The sequence below is a fragment of the Rutilus rutilus genome (assembly GCF_951802725.1).
Source record: "Rutilus rutilus genome assembly, chromosome: 7".
In the NCBI taxonomy this organism is placed as follows: domain Eukaryota; kingdom Metazoa; phylum Chordata; class Actinopteri; order Cypriniformes; family Leuciscidae; genus Rutilus; species Rutilus rutilus.
The window spans coordinates 38149321-38166935 of NC_140221.1; the positions used below are offsets into that span (position 1 = coordinate 38149321).

Genomic DNA, 17615 nt, shown 5'->3' on the forward strand with positions numbered 1-17615 from the left:
GTGGAAAAGGTCAGAATTGCGTAATATACCTCGCATTAGTTTATATCTGACAATTCGGACTTTTTTAAATCAGAATTGCTAGATATAAATTCGTTATCGTTTTATATTTTATTCCGTTGCGGAAAAAGCTTCCATTATGTTATTATAAAAATTACACGAGGTAGACACGTGGGAGCGCTGCTTAAACCAATTCAAATACAAGCAAAGATACAACGAGCGAGAGAGATTTCCGGGAGGCACATTTTCTGCCCAGGCGTTAATTTGAAACAACTATCGTGATTTCTGAGAACCCCATATTTTCAGTTGTGCATGGTTATTATAGCTTTTCTTGAATAGAACGAGCCATTATCGAGCGCGACATATTTGTTCCTGTTCTGCCACAATAAGTGACAATAGGCATGGCTGTATGGAAACTAAGCATGTAACGTAAGGAGCTCTTGGTGTGCAGCCCACCTCCACCCGCAGCCTTCATATACTTGAAGACAGAAGCAGAGGTAACGTTAATATTTATATTCTTTTATCAGGCTGAGGAATCACTCACTTCTACAGCTTATCTATCTTTTTGTCTTTATTATTAGTTAAGTCAACCCGTCAAACGTTTAATATCACGTGAAGATATTAATAATTGCTATATTGTCGGATGTCATTGTCAGAGCATTGACTTTTAATATGTGATTATGATGGGAAGTCTGACTCTTCCGCGAATCGGTTCTTTCGAACAGTTCGTAATCGTATCAATCAATTCTGTCATTCCTTTACGTAATGGTGGAATTTCTGACATCCCGGCGTCGCACATTACATGTTGTTGTTGATAAATTTGTATAGAATAAAATACAAAATAAAAATGGCTAAATAATTGTAAAACTATTTCAGGGTAATCATTACAAAAACATTTTGTGTTTATCTTTCTTACATTTCTGCAAATACTGATTCGCATGGACATAATGTGTGGAGAAATATAAATGCGTATCTTTAATCTAATTTTGAATGTACCATTTCCAGCCCTAAATTAGTTGAACAGATCGGTTTTGTGAACCGGTTCATTCGATTCTTAGCAAAGATCCGACTCACAACCGGCGTTTGAAACACATGAACCCTGCCCGGCGTACTGAGCAGGCGCAGGCTGTGCCACACGCATGCGCAAACCGAGCTGTAAACAATGCGACCCTTCCAGAGCGTCCGCTTGATTCACACTCATATACACGTTTAAGAAATCACACATGCACGTTTGCGCTTTCACATCACGCACGGAATCACTGTTCAGCTGATAGATGGTAAGTGTTGCAAAAATCACGGGTGATATTTTCATCATCCATGTTCTGATCTGTCATCTCCATTAATCATGATTATCTAATATACAGACAAAAACTACAATGGGTGGTAGTTTGGGCGTGACGCCTCGGTTTCAATAAACTTTTTATATGTTGCAGAATGCAGACGCATGCTTGCCTCAAAGGGGATGAGGTTTAGAGGCGGTTAGTTCCAACGTGACCGGTGACACGATTTGAGCAGCTGCACTTCAATGTCGCTCGTTTTTGATGTTTAACAATGTAAAAGGAGCTTTATGCTTGTCAGTTTAACCGCCGCGATGACGCACAGTGACGTCATACCGCGTTTCATAAATGTGAAGGAAGTAAATTATTTCAATAGTGTCATATGTCATATTGGGAGAACTTTTGTTTTCGGTGTTGATTTGAAAAAAGCATGGACGTTGCGTTTTCTATACATATCTAATAAAGTAAGGGAAGTGTGTCTTCTAAATTGCTACATAGATTTTAACCAAACATATTAGAAATGGACACAAATGTTTTTGCGGTGCTTCTAGTGAAACTGCACTTCATATTTGCGGGATTGTCCTTATGGAATATTGTTTTGTTTTGTTTATTTACCAAAATGTGCTTTTTGGTTTCACAGTGCTGTTTTAATGATGCGTTTGGTTTCTAAGTATTTCATTATTAGTCTTTTATTGCTCCTTACCAAATTTCACATTCATTGTAGTCATCAAAAGCCCATTTTTATTGCCTCTGACAAAGATTTCAAGCACTATATTATGTACTATATTCAGTCTGCATTTATTCCTCATGCATATTTTATGTGATAGCTTGGCAATAAAAGAAGGAAGCAAATTATTTCTTTAAACCACTAGTAGTGTGTGCAGAACATTACATGAAGTGCCCTACCTGTGTTATACTATCTTCAAAGATTTCATTGGTCAATATTACAACAAATACTAACCTTACACTACACCCTAACCTCTATCTTAATTTGCGCTGAACTGGTATGGGTTGCTCATACCCATTTATTTTTGTAACCCAAAATGTGTTTTTTTTTTATTTTTATAATCAGGTAGCCAAAGTAGCAGAAGCATGGACGCGGTCCTGAGCAGGTTGAAGGGTCTCACTGCTGACGAGTTGAGGGAGGAGATCATTAAAGCCAACTTGAAGTGTGGCCCCATCACTGCCACGACAAGAGCCATATTTGAGCGCAAGCTCGCCAGGACTCTAGTGGAGAAGGCTGGACTTACTGAGCTTGACGGCAGCAGTGGGAACAGTGCCTCGTTGGAAGGCTCTGGGAGTGTAGTGCCACCCAGTGCCACATCAGCAACCCCAGATCCGGTCATAGGCGACGATGGAGATTTTGGGTACGGCATGGGCCTCAACCCGCCGGAGGAGGAAGCTCTGAGCGGAACGCTGTGCCCCGGTAATGTGGAGAATTCACAGTTGGAGGCACAGACTCCCTCTAAAACTGCACTGGTGTCGCCCACCTTCTTCTATGGGGTGTGTCCATTGTGGGAGGATGTACTGGCTAGGAATGGTAAGCAGTTTTACCTTTACTTCCCTATGAGCAATGTTCCTTCATGCGTGGCCCTGCACATCTGATAGAAAAAAGAAATGCCACACAGAGGATAGATGCAAAATGTGTGGGGAAGTCCATTTGATTGTAATCTAGCAAATGAGAAATAATTGCAGTGCTCTATAGCAACACTCTATAGCGGTTGACCAGAGTTAGAACCGACGAATACAGTTTGCAGGTTTCAGAGAAAGAGAATGATGTGAGTATCATTTCAGCATCATTACTCCAGTCTTCCAGTGGCACATGATCCTTCAGAAATCATTCTAATATGCTGATTTGGTGCTTAAGAAACCTTAAAAATAACAGCATTTATTTGAAATGGAATGTATTGTAACATGATTAATGTCTTTACTGTCACTTTTGATTAATACATTTAATGCATCCTTGATGAATTAAAGTGTTTGTAGCTTCTTAAAAAAACGTTTTGTGAAAGTCTGCATCGAGTTCTTTGTACCCTCTGTAATTAGTTATTAGCACTAATACTGTAGAGTTGTTAGGTTTAAGTCATCTGTAAAAGACTATTGTACTGTTATGTTGGTCTAAGACTGATTTTCTTTTCGTCTGCCGCTGTAGAGAGAGCCCATGTGTACACGGATAAGAAAGAGGCTTTGCAGGCCGTTAAAATGATGAAGGGGGCTCGGTTTAAAGCTTTCTCCAATCGTGAGGATGCTGAGAAGTTTGCCAAAGGCATATGTGACTACTACCCTTCGCCTAGTAAAAGCAATCTCTGTGTTTCTCCCGTCAAACCTGGCCTGGTGTTTAACAAAGGTGAAGAACCTCTCCATTAGTTCAGATGTAATGCCCATTTGAAAAATCATTGTATTTTATTTATACATTTTAATTAGTTTCAACCACGTTTCAAAATGTACATTTTAAATTATATATAATATAGTAAAAAATATGTTATACATTAATTATGATCTGTAACCTTGTGTGTGTGTGTGTGTGTGTGTGTGTGTGTGTGTGTGTGTGTGTGTGTGTGTGTGTGTGTGTGTGTGTGTGTGTGTGTGTGAAATTCCCCAAACCAGACCACCCATCTATGATGGAGGCGGACACTATCAACAGGGAGAAGGCAAACAGTTTTAAAAGTCCTCGGACACAAGATTTGACGGCCAAGCTAAGGAAGGCCGTGGAGAAGGGAGATGAGATTGCCTTTTCTGAGCTGGTCTGGAGCAACCCTCGTTATCTCATCGGGTCAGGGGACAACCCAACTGTTGTCCAGGTGAGCACTTTTGTACCATGATCGGATTGTATGGAGTTGTTTTGGCACTTTTTCCACTTGATATGGTGAGCTATTGGCTTCTTTGCAAAGTTTAAAGTCTGAAACTGGCCTTGTATCTTAATATTAAGTTATTTATGCTTTATGCTTTTGAGGTCAATATGAAATCAGAATTTTATGTTCTTTTTTTCATGGAACATTGCAGTATTTATTATAAATGTTTTATCCATGTATTGCACTTTTTTATTTTTGTTTAAATATTCATATGCCCTCAATTTTTTATCAAAATAACTTCCCCTCCCTCTGGCAATGAGATCTCTTCTCTTTGGAGTATGTACTATCGCAACTTCTGTTTCATGTCGACTTTAAGCATGTTCTTCTTTGTATTCATAACAGCTTTTTTAAAGGGGTCATATAATGCCATTTTTGTACAAGCTAATATGATTCTTTAGGGTCTAAATTAAAAGTTTGTAATATACTTTAATTAAAAATTCTCATTAGTATTGTACGAAAACACTAATTTTACCTGGTCAAAAACAGCTCTGTTTTCAGCACGCTGTTTAAGTGCATGTGTCTTTAAATGATAATGAGCTTTGCTCACCCTGCCCCTGTTCTGTGCGTACACCGTTTGTTAACACAATAACCATAACGCGTTGTTCATTATAAACGTGGGATTATGAATTATATCGAGAACGTCGTACATAGAAAACATGCCGTAACGTACCCTGAGTGTAAAAATGGCCGCATTCATCGTGAAGCGTGCAGCAAGCGATTTGCAAAGATTAATATAAATATTAATATAAAGGTTAATAAAACGTTACACTCACTTCTTCTTTTGGAGGTGCAGCAGGAACACGAATAGTTGGTATCGATCCTTTTTTCAGGAGCAGCTTCTTAGCAAAACCAGCTTTATACTGACTCTCGAGCAGTCTGGTGTGTGAAATGATTCGCGCAAACATGAAAGCATTGACGTTGATCGTGGGCAATATTCCCTTCGAAAACAAAACTAAGCCACTGCGTCTTCAGTGGTTGTCTTCAACACTGGATGGATTTTATCATTTTATGATGAATTTTGTGTACAGGCACTGCCTACACACATTTCAGTACAATCAACTTGTAAAAGTGCATGTACCATTATATGACCCCTTTAAAGTCTCTGAATGTTGTTATTTGAAATGTTTCTCTACTGTAAATGTGACTGCAGGAGGGCTGCAGGTATAACGTGATGCATGTGGCTGGGAAGGAGAACCAGCCAGGCATTGTTCAGATCCTGTTGGACACTCTAGAGAACCCAGATTTCATGCGTCTCATGTACCCAGATGACCAGGAGAGCATGCTGCAGAAACGCATCCGGTATATCGTAGACCTGTACCTCAATACGCCAGATAAAGCTGTAAGTGTTACTTCTTAATCTGTATTTATTTAACTGTTCAAACATAATATTGTAACATGAGAGTTGAGGTAGCAGCTTCTACATTCATGTGCTATTTTTTTGCTGGTTACCTTTAAAGGCAGATTCCTAACTATAGCAGTGTCTATAGTAGTGTAATAGTGACTGAAATGGGCATCATCTCCATTAATGGTCACTCACACAGTCATTAACTTATACTATATATACAATAGGTGTGCAATGTCAGCATTGCCATAATTGCGACATTCCAACTGGTAATAAACTGCAGAAACACTGAAAATGGTACTAGCTTCAGCAGTCGAATGTAATCTCGTAATATTTCTTTTTAAAAATTCCAGTAAATGACTTATTAATCTGAAAATAAACAAGACATACAAAACAACCTTGATGTATCTAGCAAAGAGTTGGATAACTTATGTCTGATGTCATACTAAATAAACTTTATTTTTTAAAGTTTACCAAAAAAGCATTTGCATAACAACTGTTACTTGTTGTATAAATGACATGATACATGTATTCATTTTGACGTTAATATTGTTTCCATAGAAACGCATAATTCTGAGTCTGAGGATGTGAACAGCTCAGAGTAGAACATCTGGGTTATTATTATCTGGTAATTACGTGAACATACTCTGATAAGCACAAAAATATTGTGTAAAATTTGTTCCTACAGGCATTTATCGTTTCTGAATAAAATATTTTAAAATATTTAAAAAAAGTCCAAGTTTCCATCTTGGATTAAAAACTTCACAATGCATTGTGGTATTGCCTTTTGTGTGGACAATACATTCAGTGCTGCCTCAGAATTTGACAAAGACGATATCTTAAAAGCCAACATTTTGATGCCAATGTTTTGAACATCTTTTTTTGATATGTGACATATGATATGTAATACGCTGTCTATGTAGCTGTCTAGGGAGAGCCAACTGAATGCTGTATCCTGTGTATTATAGGGGTTTGAGACGCCTCTCCACTTTGCGTGTAAATTTGGCTGTCCAGAGGTGGTGAACATACTCTGTTCTCATCCAGACATTGACAAGAACTGCAAGAACAAGTACAACCAGAAACCCTCTGAGGTACGGCAAACCTGATGCAATAGCTTTCATGCTGAGGATTTCATAATTTATCAAAGCTTATTTATCAGTCATCCATTGTATTCCCTTAATTTAGGTCATTTGTGAAAGAATGAAAGAAAAGGGTAAAGTTCAGGAGGTCAAACAGAAGATAAAGGAATATTTAGAAGGTAAGCCGATGGTATATACCAGGGGTATGCAATTAAAGTTCCAAGAGGTCCGCTCTCTATATTTCCTTCCCAGTGGAGGATAATACTTTTTTGGAACAGTTAAACATTTCCATCGAGCAGCCGTAGTACTTAGTAAAAGATGAGAATCCTTGCGAGAGCTAAAGCAATGTTGTCTATTTCTCCCAACTAAATCTGAATAGATCAGGTTTTATCAGGCTATTATTATTGCTCAAAGTTATACTAAAAACAAACAACGTTCATAATTGAATAATCAAAACTCTCATCATGAGCACAAAACCGTTAACTAGTAATTTCACCTCTAAATCATTTTCCAAATTATAACATTGTTTATCATGAAATGCTCTTAGTATGCTGATTAATAATGGTAAAAAAAAAAAAAAAAGTCTAAAGGCGTCACAAAGCTGGTTTAGTTAAACAGTCGAGTCATCTGTCTGTATGACAGATAAAATCTATTTTGTTGCTCCGTGTTCCCGCTACTGTTGTTAAAATAACCGCAGCTCTTAATGTGGCACTTTACATCTTAAGTGGGAGAGAGAACCAACGCACACTGCGGAAAGGGCTTGAATTACAGTGAGGAAAATAAGTATTTGAACACCCTGCTATTTTGCAAGTTCTCCCACTTGGAAATCATGGAGGGGTCTGAAATTGTCATCGTAGGTGCATGTCCACTGTGAGAGACAATCTAAAAAAAAAAATCCAGAAATCACAATATATGATTTTTTTAACTATTTATTTGTATGATACAGCTGCAAATAAGTATTTGAACACCTGTCTATCAGCTAGAATTCTGACCCTCAAAGACCTGTTAGTCTGCCTTTAAAATGTCCACCTCCACTCCATTTATTATCCTAAATTAGATGCACCTGTTTGAGGTCGTTAGCTGCATAAAGACACCTGTCCACCCCATACAATCAGTAAGAATCCAACTACTAACATGGCCAAGACCAAAGAGCTGTCCAAAGACACTAGAGACAAAATTGTACACCTCCACAAGGCTGGAAAGGGCTACGGGGAAATTGCCAAGCAGCTTGGTGAAAAAAGGTCCACTGTTGGAGCAATCATTAGAAAATGGAAGAAGCTAAACATGACTGTAAATCTCCCTCGGACTGGGGCTCCATGCAAGATCTCACCTCGTGGGGTCTCAATGATCCTAAGAAAGGTGAGAAATCAGCCCAGAACTACACGGGAGGAGCTGGTCAATGACCTGAAAAGAGCTGGGACCACCGTTTCCAAGGTTACTGTTGGTAATACACTAAGACGTCATGGTTTGAAATCATGCATGGCACGGAAGGTTCCCCTGCTTAAACCAGCACATGTCAAGGCCCGTCTTAAGTTTGCCAATGACCATTTGGATGATCCAGAGGAGTCATGGGAGAAAGTCATGTGGTCAGATGAGACCAAAATAGAACTTTTTGGTCATAATTCCACTAAACGTGTTTGGAGGAAGAAGAATGATGAGTACCATCCCAAGAACACCATCCCTACTGTGAAGCATGGGGGTGGTAGCATCATGCTTTGGGGGTGTTTTTCTGCACATGGGACAGGACGACTGCACTGTATTAAGGAGAGGATGACCGGGGCCATGTATTGCAAGATTTTGGGGAACAACCTCCTTCCCTCAGTTAGAGCATTGAAGATTGGTCGAGGCTGGGTCTTCCAACATGACAATGACCCGAAGCACACAGCCAGGATAACCAAGGAGTGGCTCTGTAAGAAGCATATCAAGGTTCTGGCGTGGCCTAGCCAGTCTCCAGACCTAAACCCAATAGAGAATCTTTGGAGGGAGCTCAAACTCCGTGTTTCTCAGCGACAGCCCAGAAACCTGACTGATCTAGAGAAAATCTGTGTGGAGGAGTGGGCCAAAATCCCTCCTGCAGTGTGTGCAAACCTGGTGAAAAACTACAGGAAACGTTTGACCTCTGTAATTGCAAACAAAGGCTACTGTACCAGATATTAACATTGATTTTCTCAGGTGTTCAAACACTTATTTGCAGCTGTATCATACAAATAAATAGTTAAAAAATCATACATTGTGATTTCTGGATTTTTTTTTTTTAGATTATGTCTCTCACAGTGGACATGCACCTACGATGACAATTTCAGACCCCTCCATGATTTCCAAGTGGGAGAACTTGCAAAATAGCAGGGTGTTCAAATACTTATTTTCCTCACTGTAAGTGTGTTTGGCTCTAGATAAAATTTCTAGAGGATGTAAATATATGTAAACGACCAAAAGTGCGTTTATGGCGCAATTATGTCCGGATGGAACCAAGGGCTCCAGAACCCCGGTCTGCCATTTGAATACCGCTGGTATATACTTGTGTATTAATACATTTAAAAAATTTACATTAGTTGCATTCCATGTCCTAACACCTGATTGGTTTCTGATTGGCTACAGATCGGTTATACATCCCCTTATTGAGAGCCACTGATAATTCCTCCCAGCCTGTTATTGGTGCACCTTGGTCCCCTGAGCCAATGGAAAACCTGTCACCACGGTTACCCAGAAGCCCAAAGGATCCAGTTATGGCAGTCAGAGCCTTTGCTGGGCCTTTAAGTCCATCTAAAGTAAGTGTTTTTATTTGTAGAGTATATTAGTTTTGTGCTGTCAGACTCAACAGATGTTTAGTGTTATGACCTAATCAAATTTGTCTATAAATGAAAACCATTGTGTTATAGGCGGATGAGTTCAGACGGGTGTGGAAGACTCCTCCCAGAGAACGGGCAGACCATTTCCACAACATCTTAAAGTCTGACCCAGACCGTGGGGCAGAAAGAGTTGGCAGGTCAGTGCTAACTAAGATATAATGGCGCTTTTCCACTGCATGGTACTCAGTTCGGCGTGGCACGGCTCGGCTCGCTTTGCTTTTCCAATGCGTGGTGCGATTCGGCTCGACTCGTTTTGGCTCGGTTTGCTTTTCCACTGCAGTTTAGTGCCGCTTCAAAGTGGGTGGGATTATAGACTGCTCGTTAAAGTTGCTGAAAAAGCTTTTCATTCCTGGTCGCAATATCCAGCTCTCGCTGGATCTGCTCCTCGGCTACCAACGAGAAGAATGTCTGCACCTTCTCTACTGACCAGTCACCACGATTCAGCTATTTCTTTTTTCAAGTTTTTTTTTTTTTTTTTTTTTTTCAAGCAAGTTGTTTAATAAAAATTGTGCGAACAAATAATACTGCGGTGTCTGTTGCTGAATATTTAAATCTAGCGGGTTTGGTGTCTCGTGTTGCAAATCCAATGACCCTGGTAGTGACTATTCTCTCTGACCAATCAGTGATGTGTAGTGTTTTCACGTCACATTTTAGTATCGGTACAGTATGCTTGGAACCTCAACAGAGGTGGTACCATTTAAAGAGAGCCATACCGAGCCGTACCATGCAGTGGAAAAGCGCCAAAGTGAGCCGCACCGAACCGTGCCATGCAGTGGAAAAGCGCCATAATTGAAGGAAGCTAGACATTACACTCATTTCATGTTCTTTAGGCATTAATAGAGAACTGAGCATTGATTAGATATTGCTGTCTTGTCTGTGAGCAGAGATCTGGCCCATGAGCTCGGTCATCCCTGGGCAGAGTACTGGGATTTCCTGGATAGTTTTGTGGACCTGCAGTCATCTGACGGCTTAAAAGTGCTTGAAGAATACCTCAGTAAAAAGGACTTCAGGGAGCGCGCTCATGAGGAGGCTGGAGAGAATGAAACCAGCAACAGGTTTAAAACCCCATCTCCTGGTAAGACCACTGACTCTTAACATACCTGCAGACGTTTGGCAAATTTGCTGTTCTGATTAAAATAGGCCATTCAGTTTTTATTGTGAATTGACTGTCTTCACAAAAGTTTTGATGGCATTTTCTTTTCATCTTTCCTCCATAAGCTTTGAGTATTTCTACATTTCCATAAGCACCACCTACTGTCAGAGAGTACATTTTGCATCTGCCATCTGCCGTTTTTGTTCAGACAAATTTTGAATATTACCTTTCTTGCAGTGTGTAATATAGCTGTTTGTGAAGGTAAAAGATCTGCAAAGTTTTTAAGATCAAAGTGCACAACAAATAAAGTTATTGTCTTCTAAAAGAAAGAATCAATTCTGAACTGCTGAAACGAGCCAGTGATTCCAGTCTCACTTCCCATTACATATCTCCGTAACAAATGTGCATAATTCCTGCCTATGGTGTACTTCGCTCTGCTCTCAAACACTGTAGTTGTAGCTGAGGCCTAGAAGAGATCGGTTTTATGCTGAGGAAGCCTCTGGAGCTGAAATTCAGAAATTGTAATAGGCATTTTGTTTCCAACACACGCCAGCCTGGGCCATCTGACCAATTAGAGCAGAGTAAGCTTGCAGAGAGGAGGGGTTTAGAGAGACTGAATCTTCAAACTGTTTTCAGACTCTTTGAGAAATGAGGTGAATTATGAGAAAATTGTTGTACATTAGTTTTATACCTTTAATGCATGTAGGAGACCTCCTAAACAAAATTACGAACCTTTCAAATAGCATAATAGGGTACTTTAATATAACGTGGATAATCTTTTATTACATTGAAATGTGAGGTTTATTATTTTATAAAACCTCTTTGTTTTGTCAAAATGTTATTTGTATTATTTAAACTGTAAAGTTACCATAGGCATTGGTGAGAACTTTGCTACCTAAACAACATGCAGTTCTATTCTAATATCAGCTTTATAACCAAAAATAATTTCCCATGCAGGATGCATGAATTATCTTGTAAATGAATGTAACTTTATTATATATCACAATATTACTGTTTTTACTGTATTGTTGATCAAATAAATGCAGCCTTGGTGAGCATAACAGTATTTTTGAAAAACAAATCCAAACATTTGAATAGTGGTGTTGTGTGTGTGTGTGTGTGTGTGTGTACTGTGTGTGTGTGTGTGTACTGTGTGTATGTGTGTGTGTATGTATATTGTATATAATATATAGATGGATGGATGGATGGATGGATGGATAGATATGCACACACACAACAAAATTATACTGCTTGAATTACAAAATGCATATCATTGCTTGCTACTGTACTTTTAAGTTTTCTATGTGTAAATTGTGACTGGCTTGCTTGTAAAATTATTTTATTGTAATGTTATATATGAGCAGTTATATATTGGGGAAAACTTTTTGATTTCAAAGACCAAAGGAAATCCTTCACTCCATGAAATGTCCTCTTTTAAATTTCAGGCAAACTGAATAAGTTCTGCAACTCCATCTCTGTGGGGGCATTTCTGGATGAGGGCGATGACATCAGCCTGGAGGAGATCAAGAACAGGCAGAATGCTGCACTCACCAGTATTTCTTCTGTGTGCTCCAAAGATGGCCTGCAGGGGGCGGTAGGAGGCCTTGAATTTCACATCCTACCAGTTTCCCACAGCGCTGACCTCATAGAGGCAGCGGCAGAGCAAGATTTACTGCTCTCTGAGAAATCCTTGATCTCCAGCAGTAAAAATGGCCTGTGCGAACAGGGCCCCGGGGACAGGACACCAAACGGGGACAAAATGTCCCCTCGCATCTGCGGTTCCTCTAATTCCTGCATGCTGTCACCCATCTCAAATCTAATGGCTGAGTTTGAGAGGATGTCTCTGCTGGATGAGCCAGAGAGGACAAACAGGGAGAGGAGGAGGAGTGGAGGGAAACGCCACAGAGACACCCAGGCCACAGAGCTCACCTCCGGACTGGGCCGCCTCTCGCTGTCCTCAGAAGATGACTCTGTGTTTGAGAAAGACAGGACGTCTGTGTTACGGGCAGCTGAGAAGGATGGAGTGGAGAGAAGAAATGAAGTAGATGGGAGGTCCAGTGCAAGTTCAGATGAATTCTTTCTGGCCAGTGAGAGGTTAGAACTTCTGAACCAACAGACTATAGAGACTTCAGGGGGTGAGCGCACAATATGTGCCAGGTCAAAGTCCTGGGATCATGGGGGAAGAGACCTCAGCTCCTCTGGGTCTTCTAGCTCTTACAGATCACTTGACAGCTCTCAGGACTTCATACTGCGGACCCCTCCCAGAGTGACGAAAAGACTCTTCATTGAAGGGTGAGCGGAGCCAATGATCACTTTGATATTTCCAGCGACCAGCGGTATCAGAGAATGTCTAAATTGTGATTTCTAGACTAGAAAAATAGTGGAATAAAATATTAAGGCTTTTGTAGTACACTTCAGGGGTGGTTCCAGACCCCCTAAAACTATAATCAACTATCTGAACGATTGGGCCAGTGCTGCCTCCTCTAGAAAGTTTATAATTTTCATGTTTTTAAGGCTTGTCAGTTTAACCATTCAAATGATTTTAAAAACGCAAAAGAGAACTCAACGCGCTGTGATTATCCCATACTTTACTCACTCTCAAGCCATCCTACGTGTAAATGACTTTCTTCTTTCAGCCAAACACAATCGGAGTTATATAAAAAAAAATATCCTGGTTCTTCCAAGCTTTATAATGGGAGTGAATGGGACCTTCGATTTTTGAAGCCAAAAAAGTGCATCCATCCATCATAAAAGTAATCCATACGACTCCAGGGTGTTAATAAAGGCCTTCTGAAGCGAAGCGATCTGTTTTTGTAAGAAAAATATCTATATTTATAACTTCATACTTCATAAACCTTAATCACTGGCTTCCGGTAACGACCGTACGCGAGTCGAGTTCCGGCGGGAGAGTGACCTCTGACCCGACGCATGATGTATTGATGAACGCGGAAGCGCAGAGGATAGAGCAAAACAAAAAAGAGGCCACGAATTAGAAGTCTAAAACGAGAATTTTTGAAGATAAATGCCAGAGGAGCTTGAGTTTGTTGCCCAGCCCTGTTTGTGTGTACCGCGAGAGAAGTTACAAAAATGTAAAACCTTGTATAGATTGAGCTCTTGTGGTTATTTTCTGAAGGTTAAAAACCCTCCTTGACTCACTATTTGTTAAAAAAAGGAATGGGGGCAAAAATCTTTTTAGGTCCTATTTTGTACCATGTGTGAAAATTCCCATACACTTCTCTAGTTATGCTCCATTCTAATATATTCTAGGAGCTAGAATCTGTCTACAATTAATGAAAAGATCGAGTTTTTGGCTTCAAACATTCCCTCTTTCTTTCCTTTTTCAGTGATTCACCCAGCAATTTGGACAGAGAGGTTTTGTCAGCTTTAGGAGTTACAGATGTTGACCCTCTGAAGTATCCCAGCATTCACAAATGGAAGAGCACAATTCAGGCATTCTCCCACTTAGAAATGCAAAGGTATGTATGTGTGGCTCACTAGTGAAAGTTGTGTACTTAAAGGGATAGTTCAACCAAAAGTCTGTCATCATTTACTCACCCTTAAGTTGTTCCAAAACTATATGAATTTCTTTCTTCTGCTGAACACAAAAGAAGATATTTTAAAGAATGTCGGTGACCAAACAGTTGATGGGCCCCATTGACTTCCATTTTTTTCAATACTGTGGAAGTCAATGGGACCCATCAACTGTTTGGTCACCAACATTCTTTAAAATATCTTCTTTTTGTGTTCAGCAGAAGAAACTCATACAGTTTTGGAACAACTTGAGGGTGAGTATTCAAAAGTTTATTTTAAATTAATACTTTTATTCAGAAAGATCAGTTTCATTGATCAATTAAGTTAATCAAAAGTGACCGTAAAGGCATTTATAATGTCACAAAAGCTTTCTGTTTTAAATAAATGCTGTTCTTTTGAACTTTCTGTTATCACAAAATCCTAATGAAAAATTGAATAGCCGTTTGCCACGAAAATATTAAGCAAGACAATTTTCAACATTGATAATAATAAATGTTTCTTGGGCACCAAATCAGCATATTAGAATGATTTCTGAAGGATCATGTGACACCGGAGTAGTGGCTGATGATAACAAACATTTTAAATTATAAAAATATGAATAAATTACATTTTAAAATATATTAAAACATTAAAACCATTATTGTAAATTGTAATAATATATTATTTTTTGTTTAATAATATTTATTATTTATATTATTATATTTTTGTTTAGATTAATGTAGCTTTGGTGGCAAAAGAGACTTCTATATATCCATTTTGAGAGCATCTTGTGACATATTTATGTACACTTAAGAGATCTGTATTTATGTTTTCAGCTGGCAGACTTCTGCAATGCACAAGAGCCATTTCAGGGCTCACCCAGTCACCCCTGTCTCTCCAGCGAGTGGTTTGCTGTCCTCCGCGGGCCGTTTCAGCCCAGCTCGTCACATGGGCTCACCGGACGTGTGCAGCCCCGGACGCTACAGCCCAGCACACTCTTACAGTCCCGCTCATTCAAACTACAGCCCTGTCAGCTACATCCAACGGATCCGGCTAAAACATTTCGGCGACGCCCCCATTTAACAAGCGCTCTCCATCCCGTCCAACCCCACCGCCAATTTCTACTGATTAGTACCTGAAATAACAAAAGTAACTAAATCCAGCGTGGGATGGAACATCACAGAGGAGAACAATGTCATAATGGAAGCCATGAAATCCGCTCTAACTGGGTTCTTAGTGCCGGGCAAACCGCAGATAGGATCTCGCAACAGGCCGTCCTTCAGTTTGAGTGCTCCTTGGGTCATAGAACACAGCTCAAATAATAATATGCACATCTCCTGTGGGTTTTTGAGTCATCATATATATATATATATATATATATATATATATTCGCGGTACGTCTGTGTATGACACAGAGTATGTTGATCTGTGATGGACTTTTCTATCTTGTTTTTTTTTTATTTTCTGTTTTCTTTATTATCTGTGTGTGTGTGTGTGCGCGCGTGCTTGGGAGAAACATCTGTGGATTTACAAAGCTGTGTCTTTAATGGAAAATTTCCCGCTTAACACAGTCATTTAAATGGGGGGGGAATTAAACAGAAACCCAGAGCTAAATTAAAATAATGTAGTAGTAAATTATTTAATTATTTTTGCTAGTTAACTGTCAGTAGCACAAAATGCTCTTTTTAATGGGTATTTAATGGTTTTTAAGGGAGGGGGGAGGGGGGAAGTCGACTGACTGCCAGAAGTTATTTTTTATTCTTTAATTGGAGAACTGCCTTACATTTCTTAAAGGAAAGACCTACTTCTGAATCTCGAAAGCAGGCGTTTATTCCTGCAGTGTTAATTGCAGCCTTATGTGTTGGGGGAAAAAAGTGTGCAAAATATTCCCCTTTTTTTATTTTTAAGTTAAATAAATGTGATTTATCATTTCTATGTACGTATTTGTTTGCACTTTTAATTCTTTTTGGATTTTGATGCAATTCATCATGAGCATCAGATGAGACTTTGTTGTAAAGATATGCATCGTTTGAGCCGCACCGTGTTCAAACACGCAAAGTTGGTTATGATCGATAACGAGTGCGGATGGCAAGTCGGTTCTATCTTGTTACATAAATGTCATAATAGCTGTAAGACTTGATTGTGAATCCAGAGTGTTGTAAGTGCACTTTAAATGTGTTCGGAAATGTTCAAAGATCATGTCCCTCCTATCCTATCTTCGACGGACAAAGTTTCAACCTCACCGCTTGATCATGTCAATGTGATTCTCTCATTGGCTTTTGAAATGGACCCATTTTGGCAGATCTCAAACGATTCACCCCTGACAGTCATTTTTTAAATCAAAGCTACATGCGCAAAAGCAGAAAATCTCCAGTTAGCTCAGTTTTATGTGATGAATATCTCAAGGAAATGAGTTCAGAACATCCTCTGTGGTACTTTCAGATCATGTGATCTATTTCTTCGGTGCCCATCGTTCTCAGTGTAGTGCTGGCCTGTCGATCATTGCTTCGTAAAGCTTTAGTGCCTTTGATTATGATCTGTTTGGAAGGGCCTGTGGCTCCTCAGTGCATGACAAATGCACTGATCACATACAAGCTGAATAGACCTTTGTTTTCTCTGTTATAAAATACAGTACAGTAGCATTGGCATATGCAGTGTTTGAATACCTCTAAAATGCGATTGTAAGAAAAGAAAAAAAAAGGTTTACAGTTTAGTTATTGCTAGTGTTGTATCAATGCCAGCCTTACTTTTTGTTAAACGATGCTTTGTAGTGCCAACACTGGTGAATTGAAAATGAGTTGCAATTTATTGTTGAGAATTTAATTATTTTTGTTGTCCTGGCCTTTTACGTTGCATGCATTTCTAGTCCTATTTTATTACAGTATACGTTAAAGGAAAGTATTTGATGTTCTATTGACGAACGATAAATAAAGTGCACAGTCTTGTAACTTTACTGACTTTCTCTGACTGTAGAAGAAAAAGCAACCTTTATGGAAACTAGTACATTTAGATTTCATTTTGGTGCATTACACATACCAATTTATTCACATTATTATTATTATTATATTTGGTGGTACACTACTTTTCAAAAGTTTGGGGTCGGTAAGATTTTTTTAAATGTTCTTGAAAGAAGTGTCTTATGCTGTTCTGCATTTATTTGTTAAAAATACAGTAAAAACAGTAATATGTGAAATACAATTTATAATCTTTTTGAATATATTTGAAACTTTATTCCTGTGTTGGATTTTTTTTTTTTTTTGGCGTCATTACTCCAGTCTTTAGTGTCACATGATCCTTCAGAAATCATTCTGATATGCTGATTACGTGCTCAATAAAAATGTCTTATTATTATCAATGTTAAAAACAGTAGTGCTGCTTAAAATTTTTGTAAAAACTGACTTTTTTGGAATTCTTTGAAGAAATCTTTTGTAACATTATAAATATATTTATTGTGACTTTTGATCAATTTATACAACCTTGCTGAAAAAATGTATATATAAAAAAAAAACTACCAAACTTTTGAACTGTAGTGTATCTTATGAAAATAGACAAATTTATGCATAAATAACAAAAAATGTGTCCGACTAGGATTGTTTTTAGTATTTAATGTAATTAG

General features: G+C 38.9%; 1 protein-coding gene across 2 annotated transcripts; it reads left to right on the forward strand.

Moving 5' to 3' along the window:
* The first annotated feature begins 228 nt into the window (after positions 1 to 228).
* Positions 229 to 16952, forward strand: ankle2 (ankyrin repeat and LEM domain containing 2). Of its 2 annotated transcripts, none has more exons than XM_084413440.1 (13): positions 229 to 494; positions 2347 to 2814; positions 3427 to 3621; positions 3882 to 4075; positions 5277 to 5465; positions 6437 to 6559; positions 6654 to 6726; positions 9146 to 9315; positions 9427 to 9533; positions 10281 to 10471; positions 11935 to 12781; positions 13834 to 13965; positions 14836 to 16952. In XM_084413440.1, the coding sequence occupies exons 2-13, from the start codon at positions 2367 to 2369 to the stop codon at positions 15080 to 15082; spliced, it is 2916 nt and encodes a 971-aa protein (XP_084269566.1). In that variant the 5' UTR covers positions 229 to 494; positions 2347 to 2366; the 3' UTR covers positions 15083 to 16952. The 2 variants fall into 2 exon arrangements, with proteins under 2 accessions (XP_084269566.1, XP_084269565.1); XM_084413439.1 differs by lacking the exon at positions 229 to 494 and adding an exon at positions 1133 to 1274.
* The last annotated feature ends 663 nt before the right edge of the window (positions 16953 to 17615 follow it).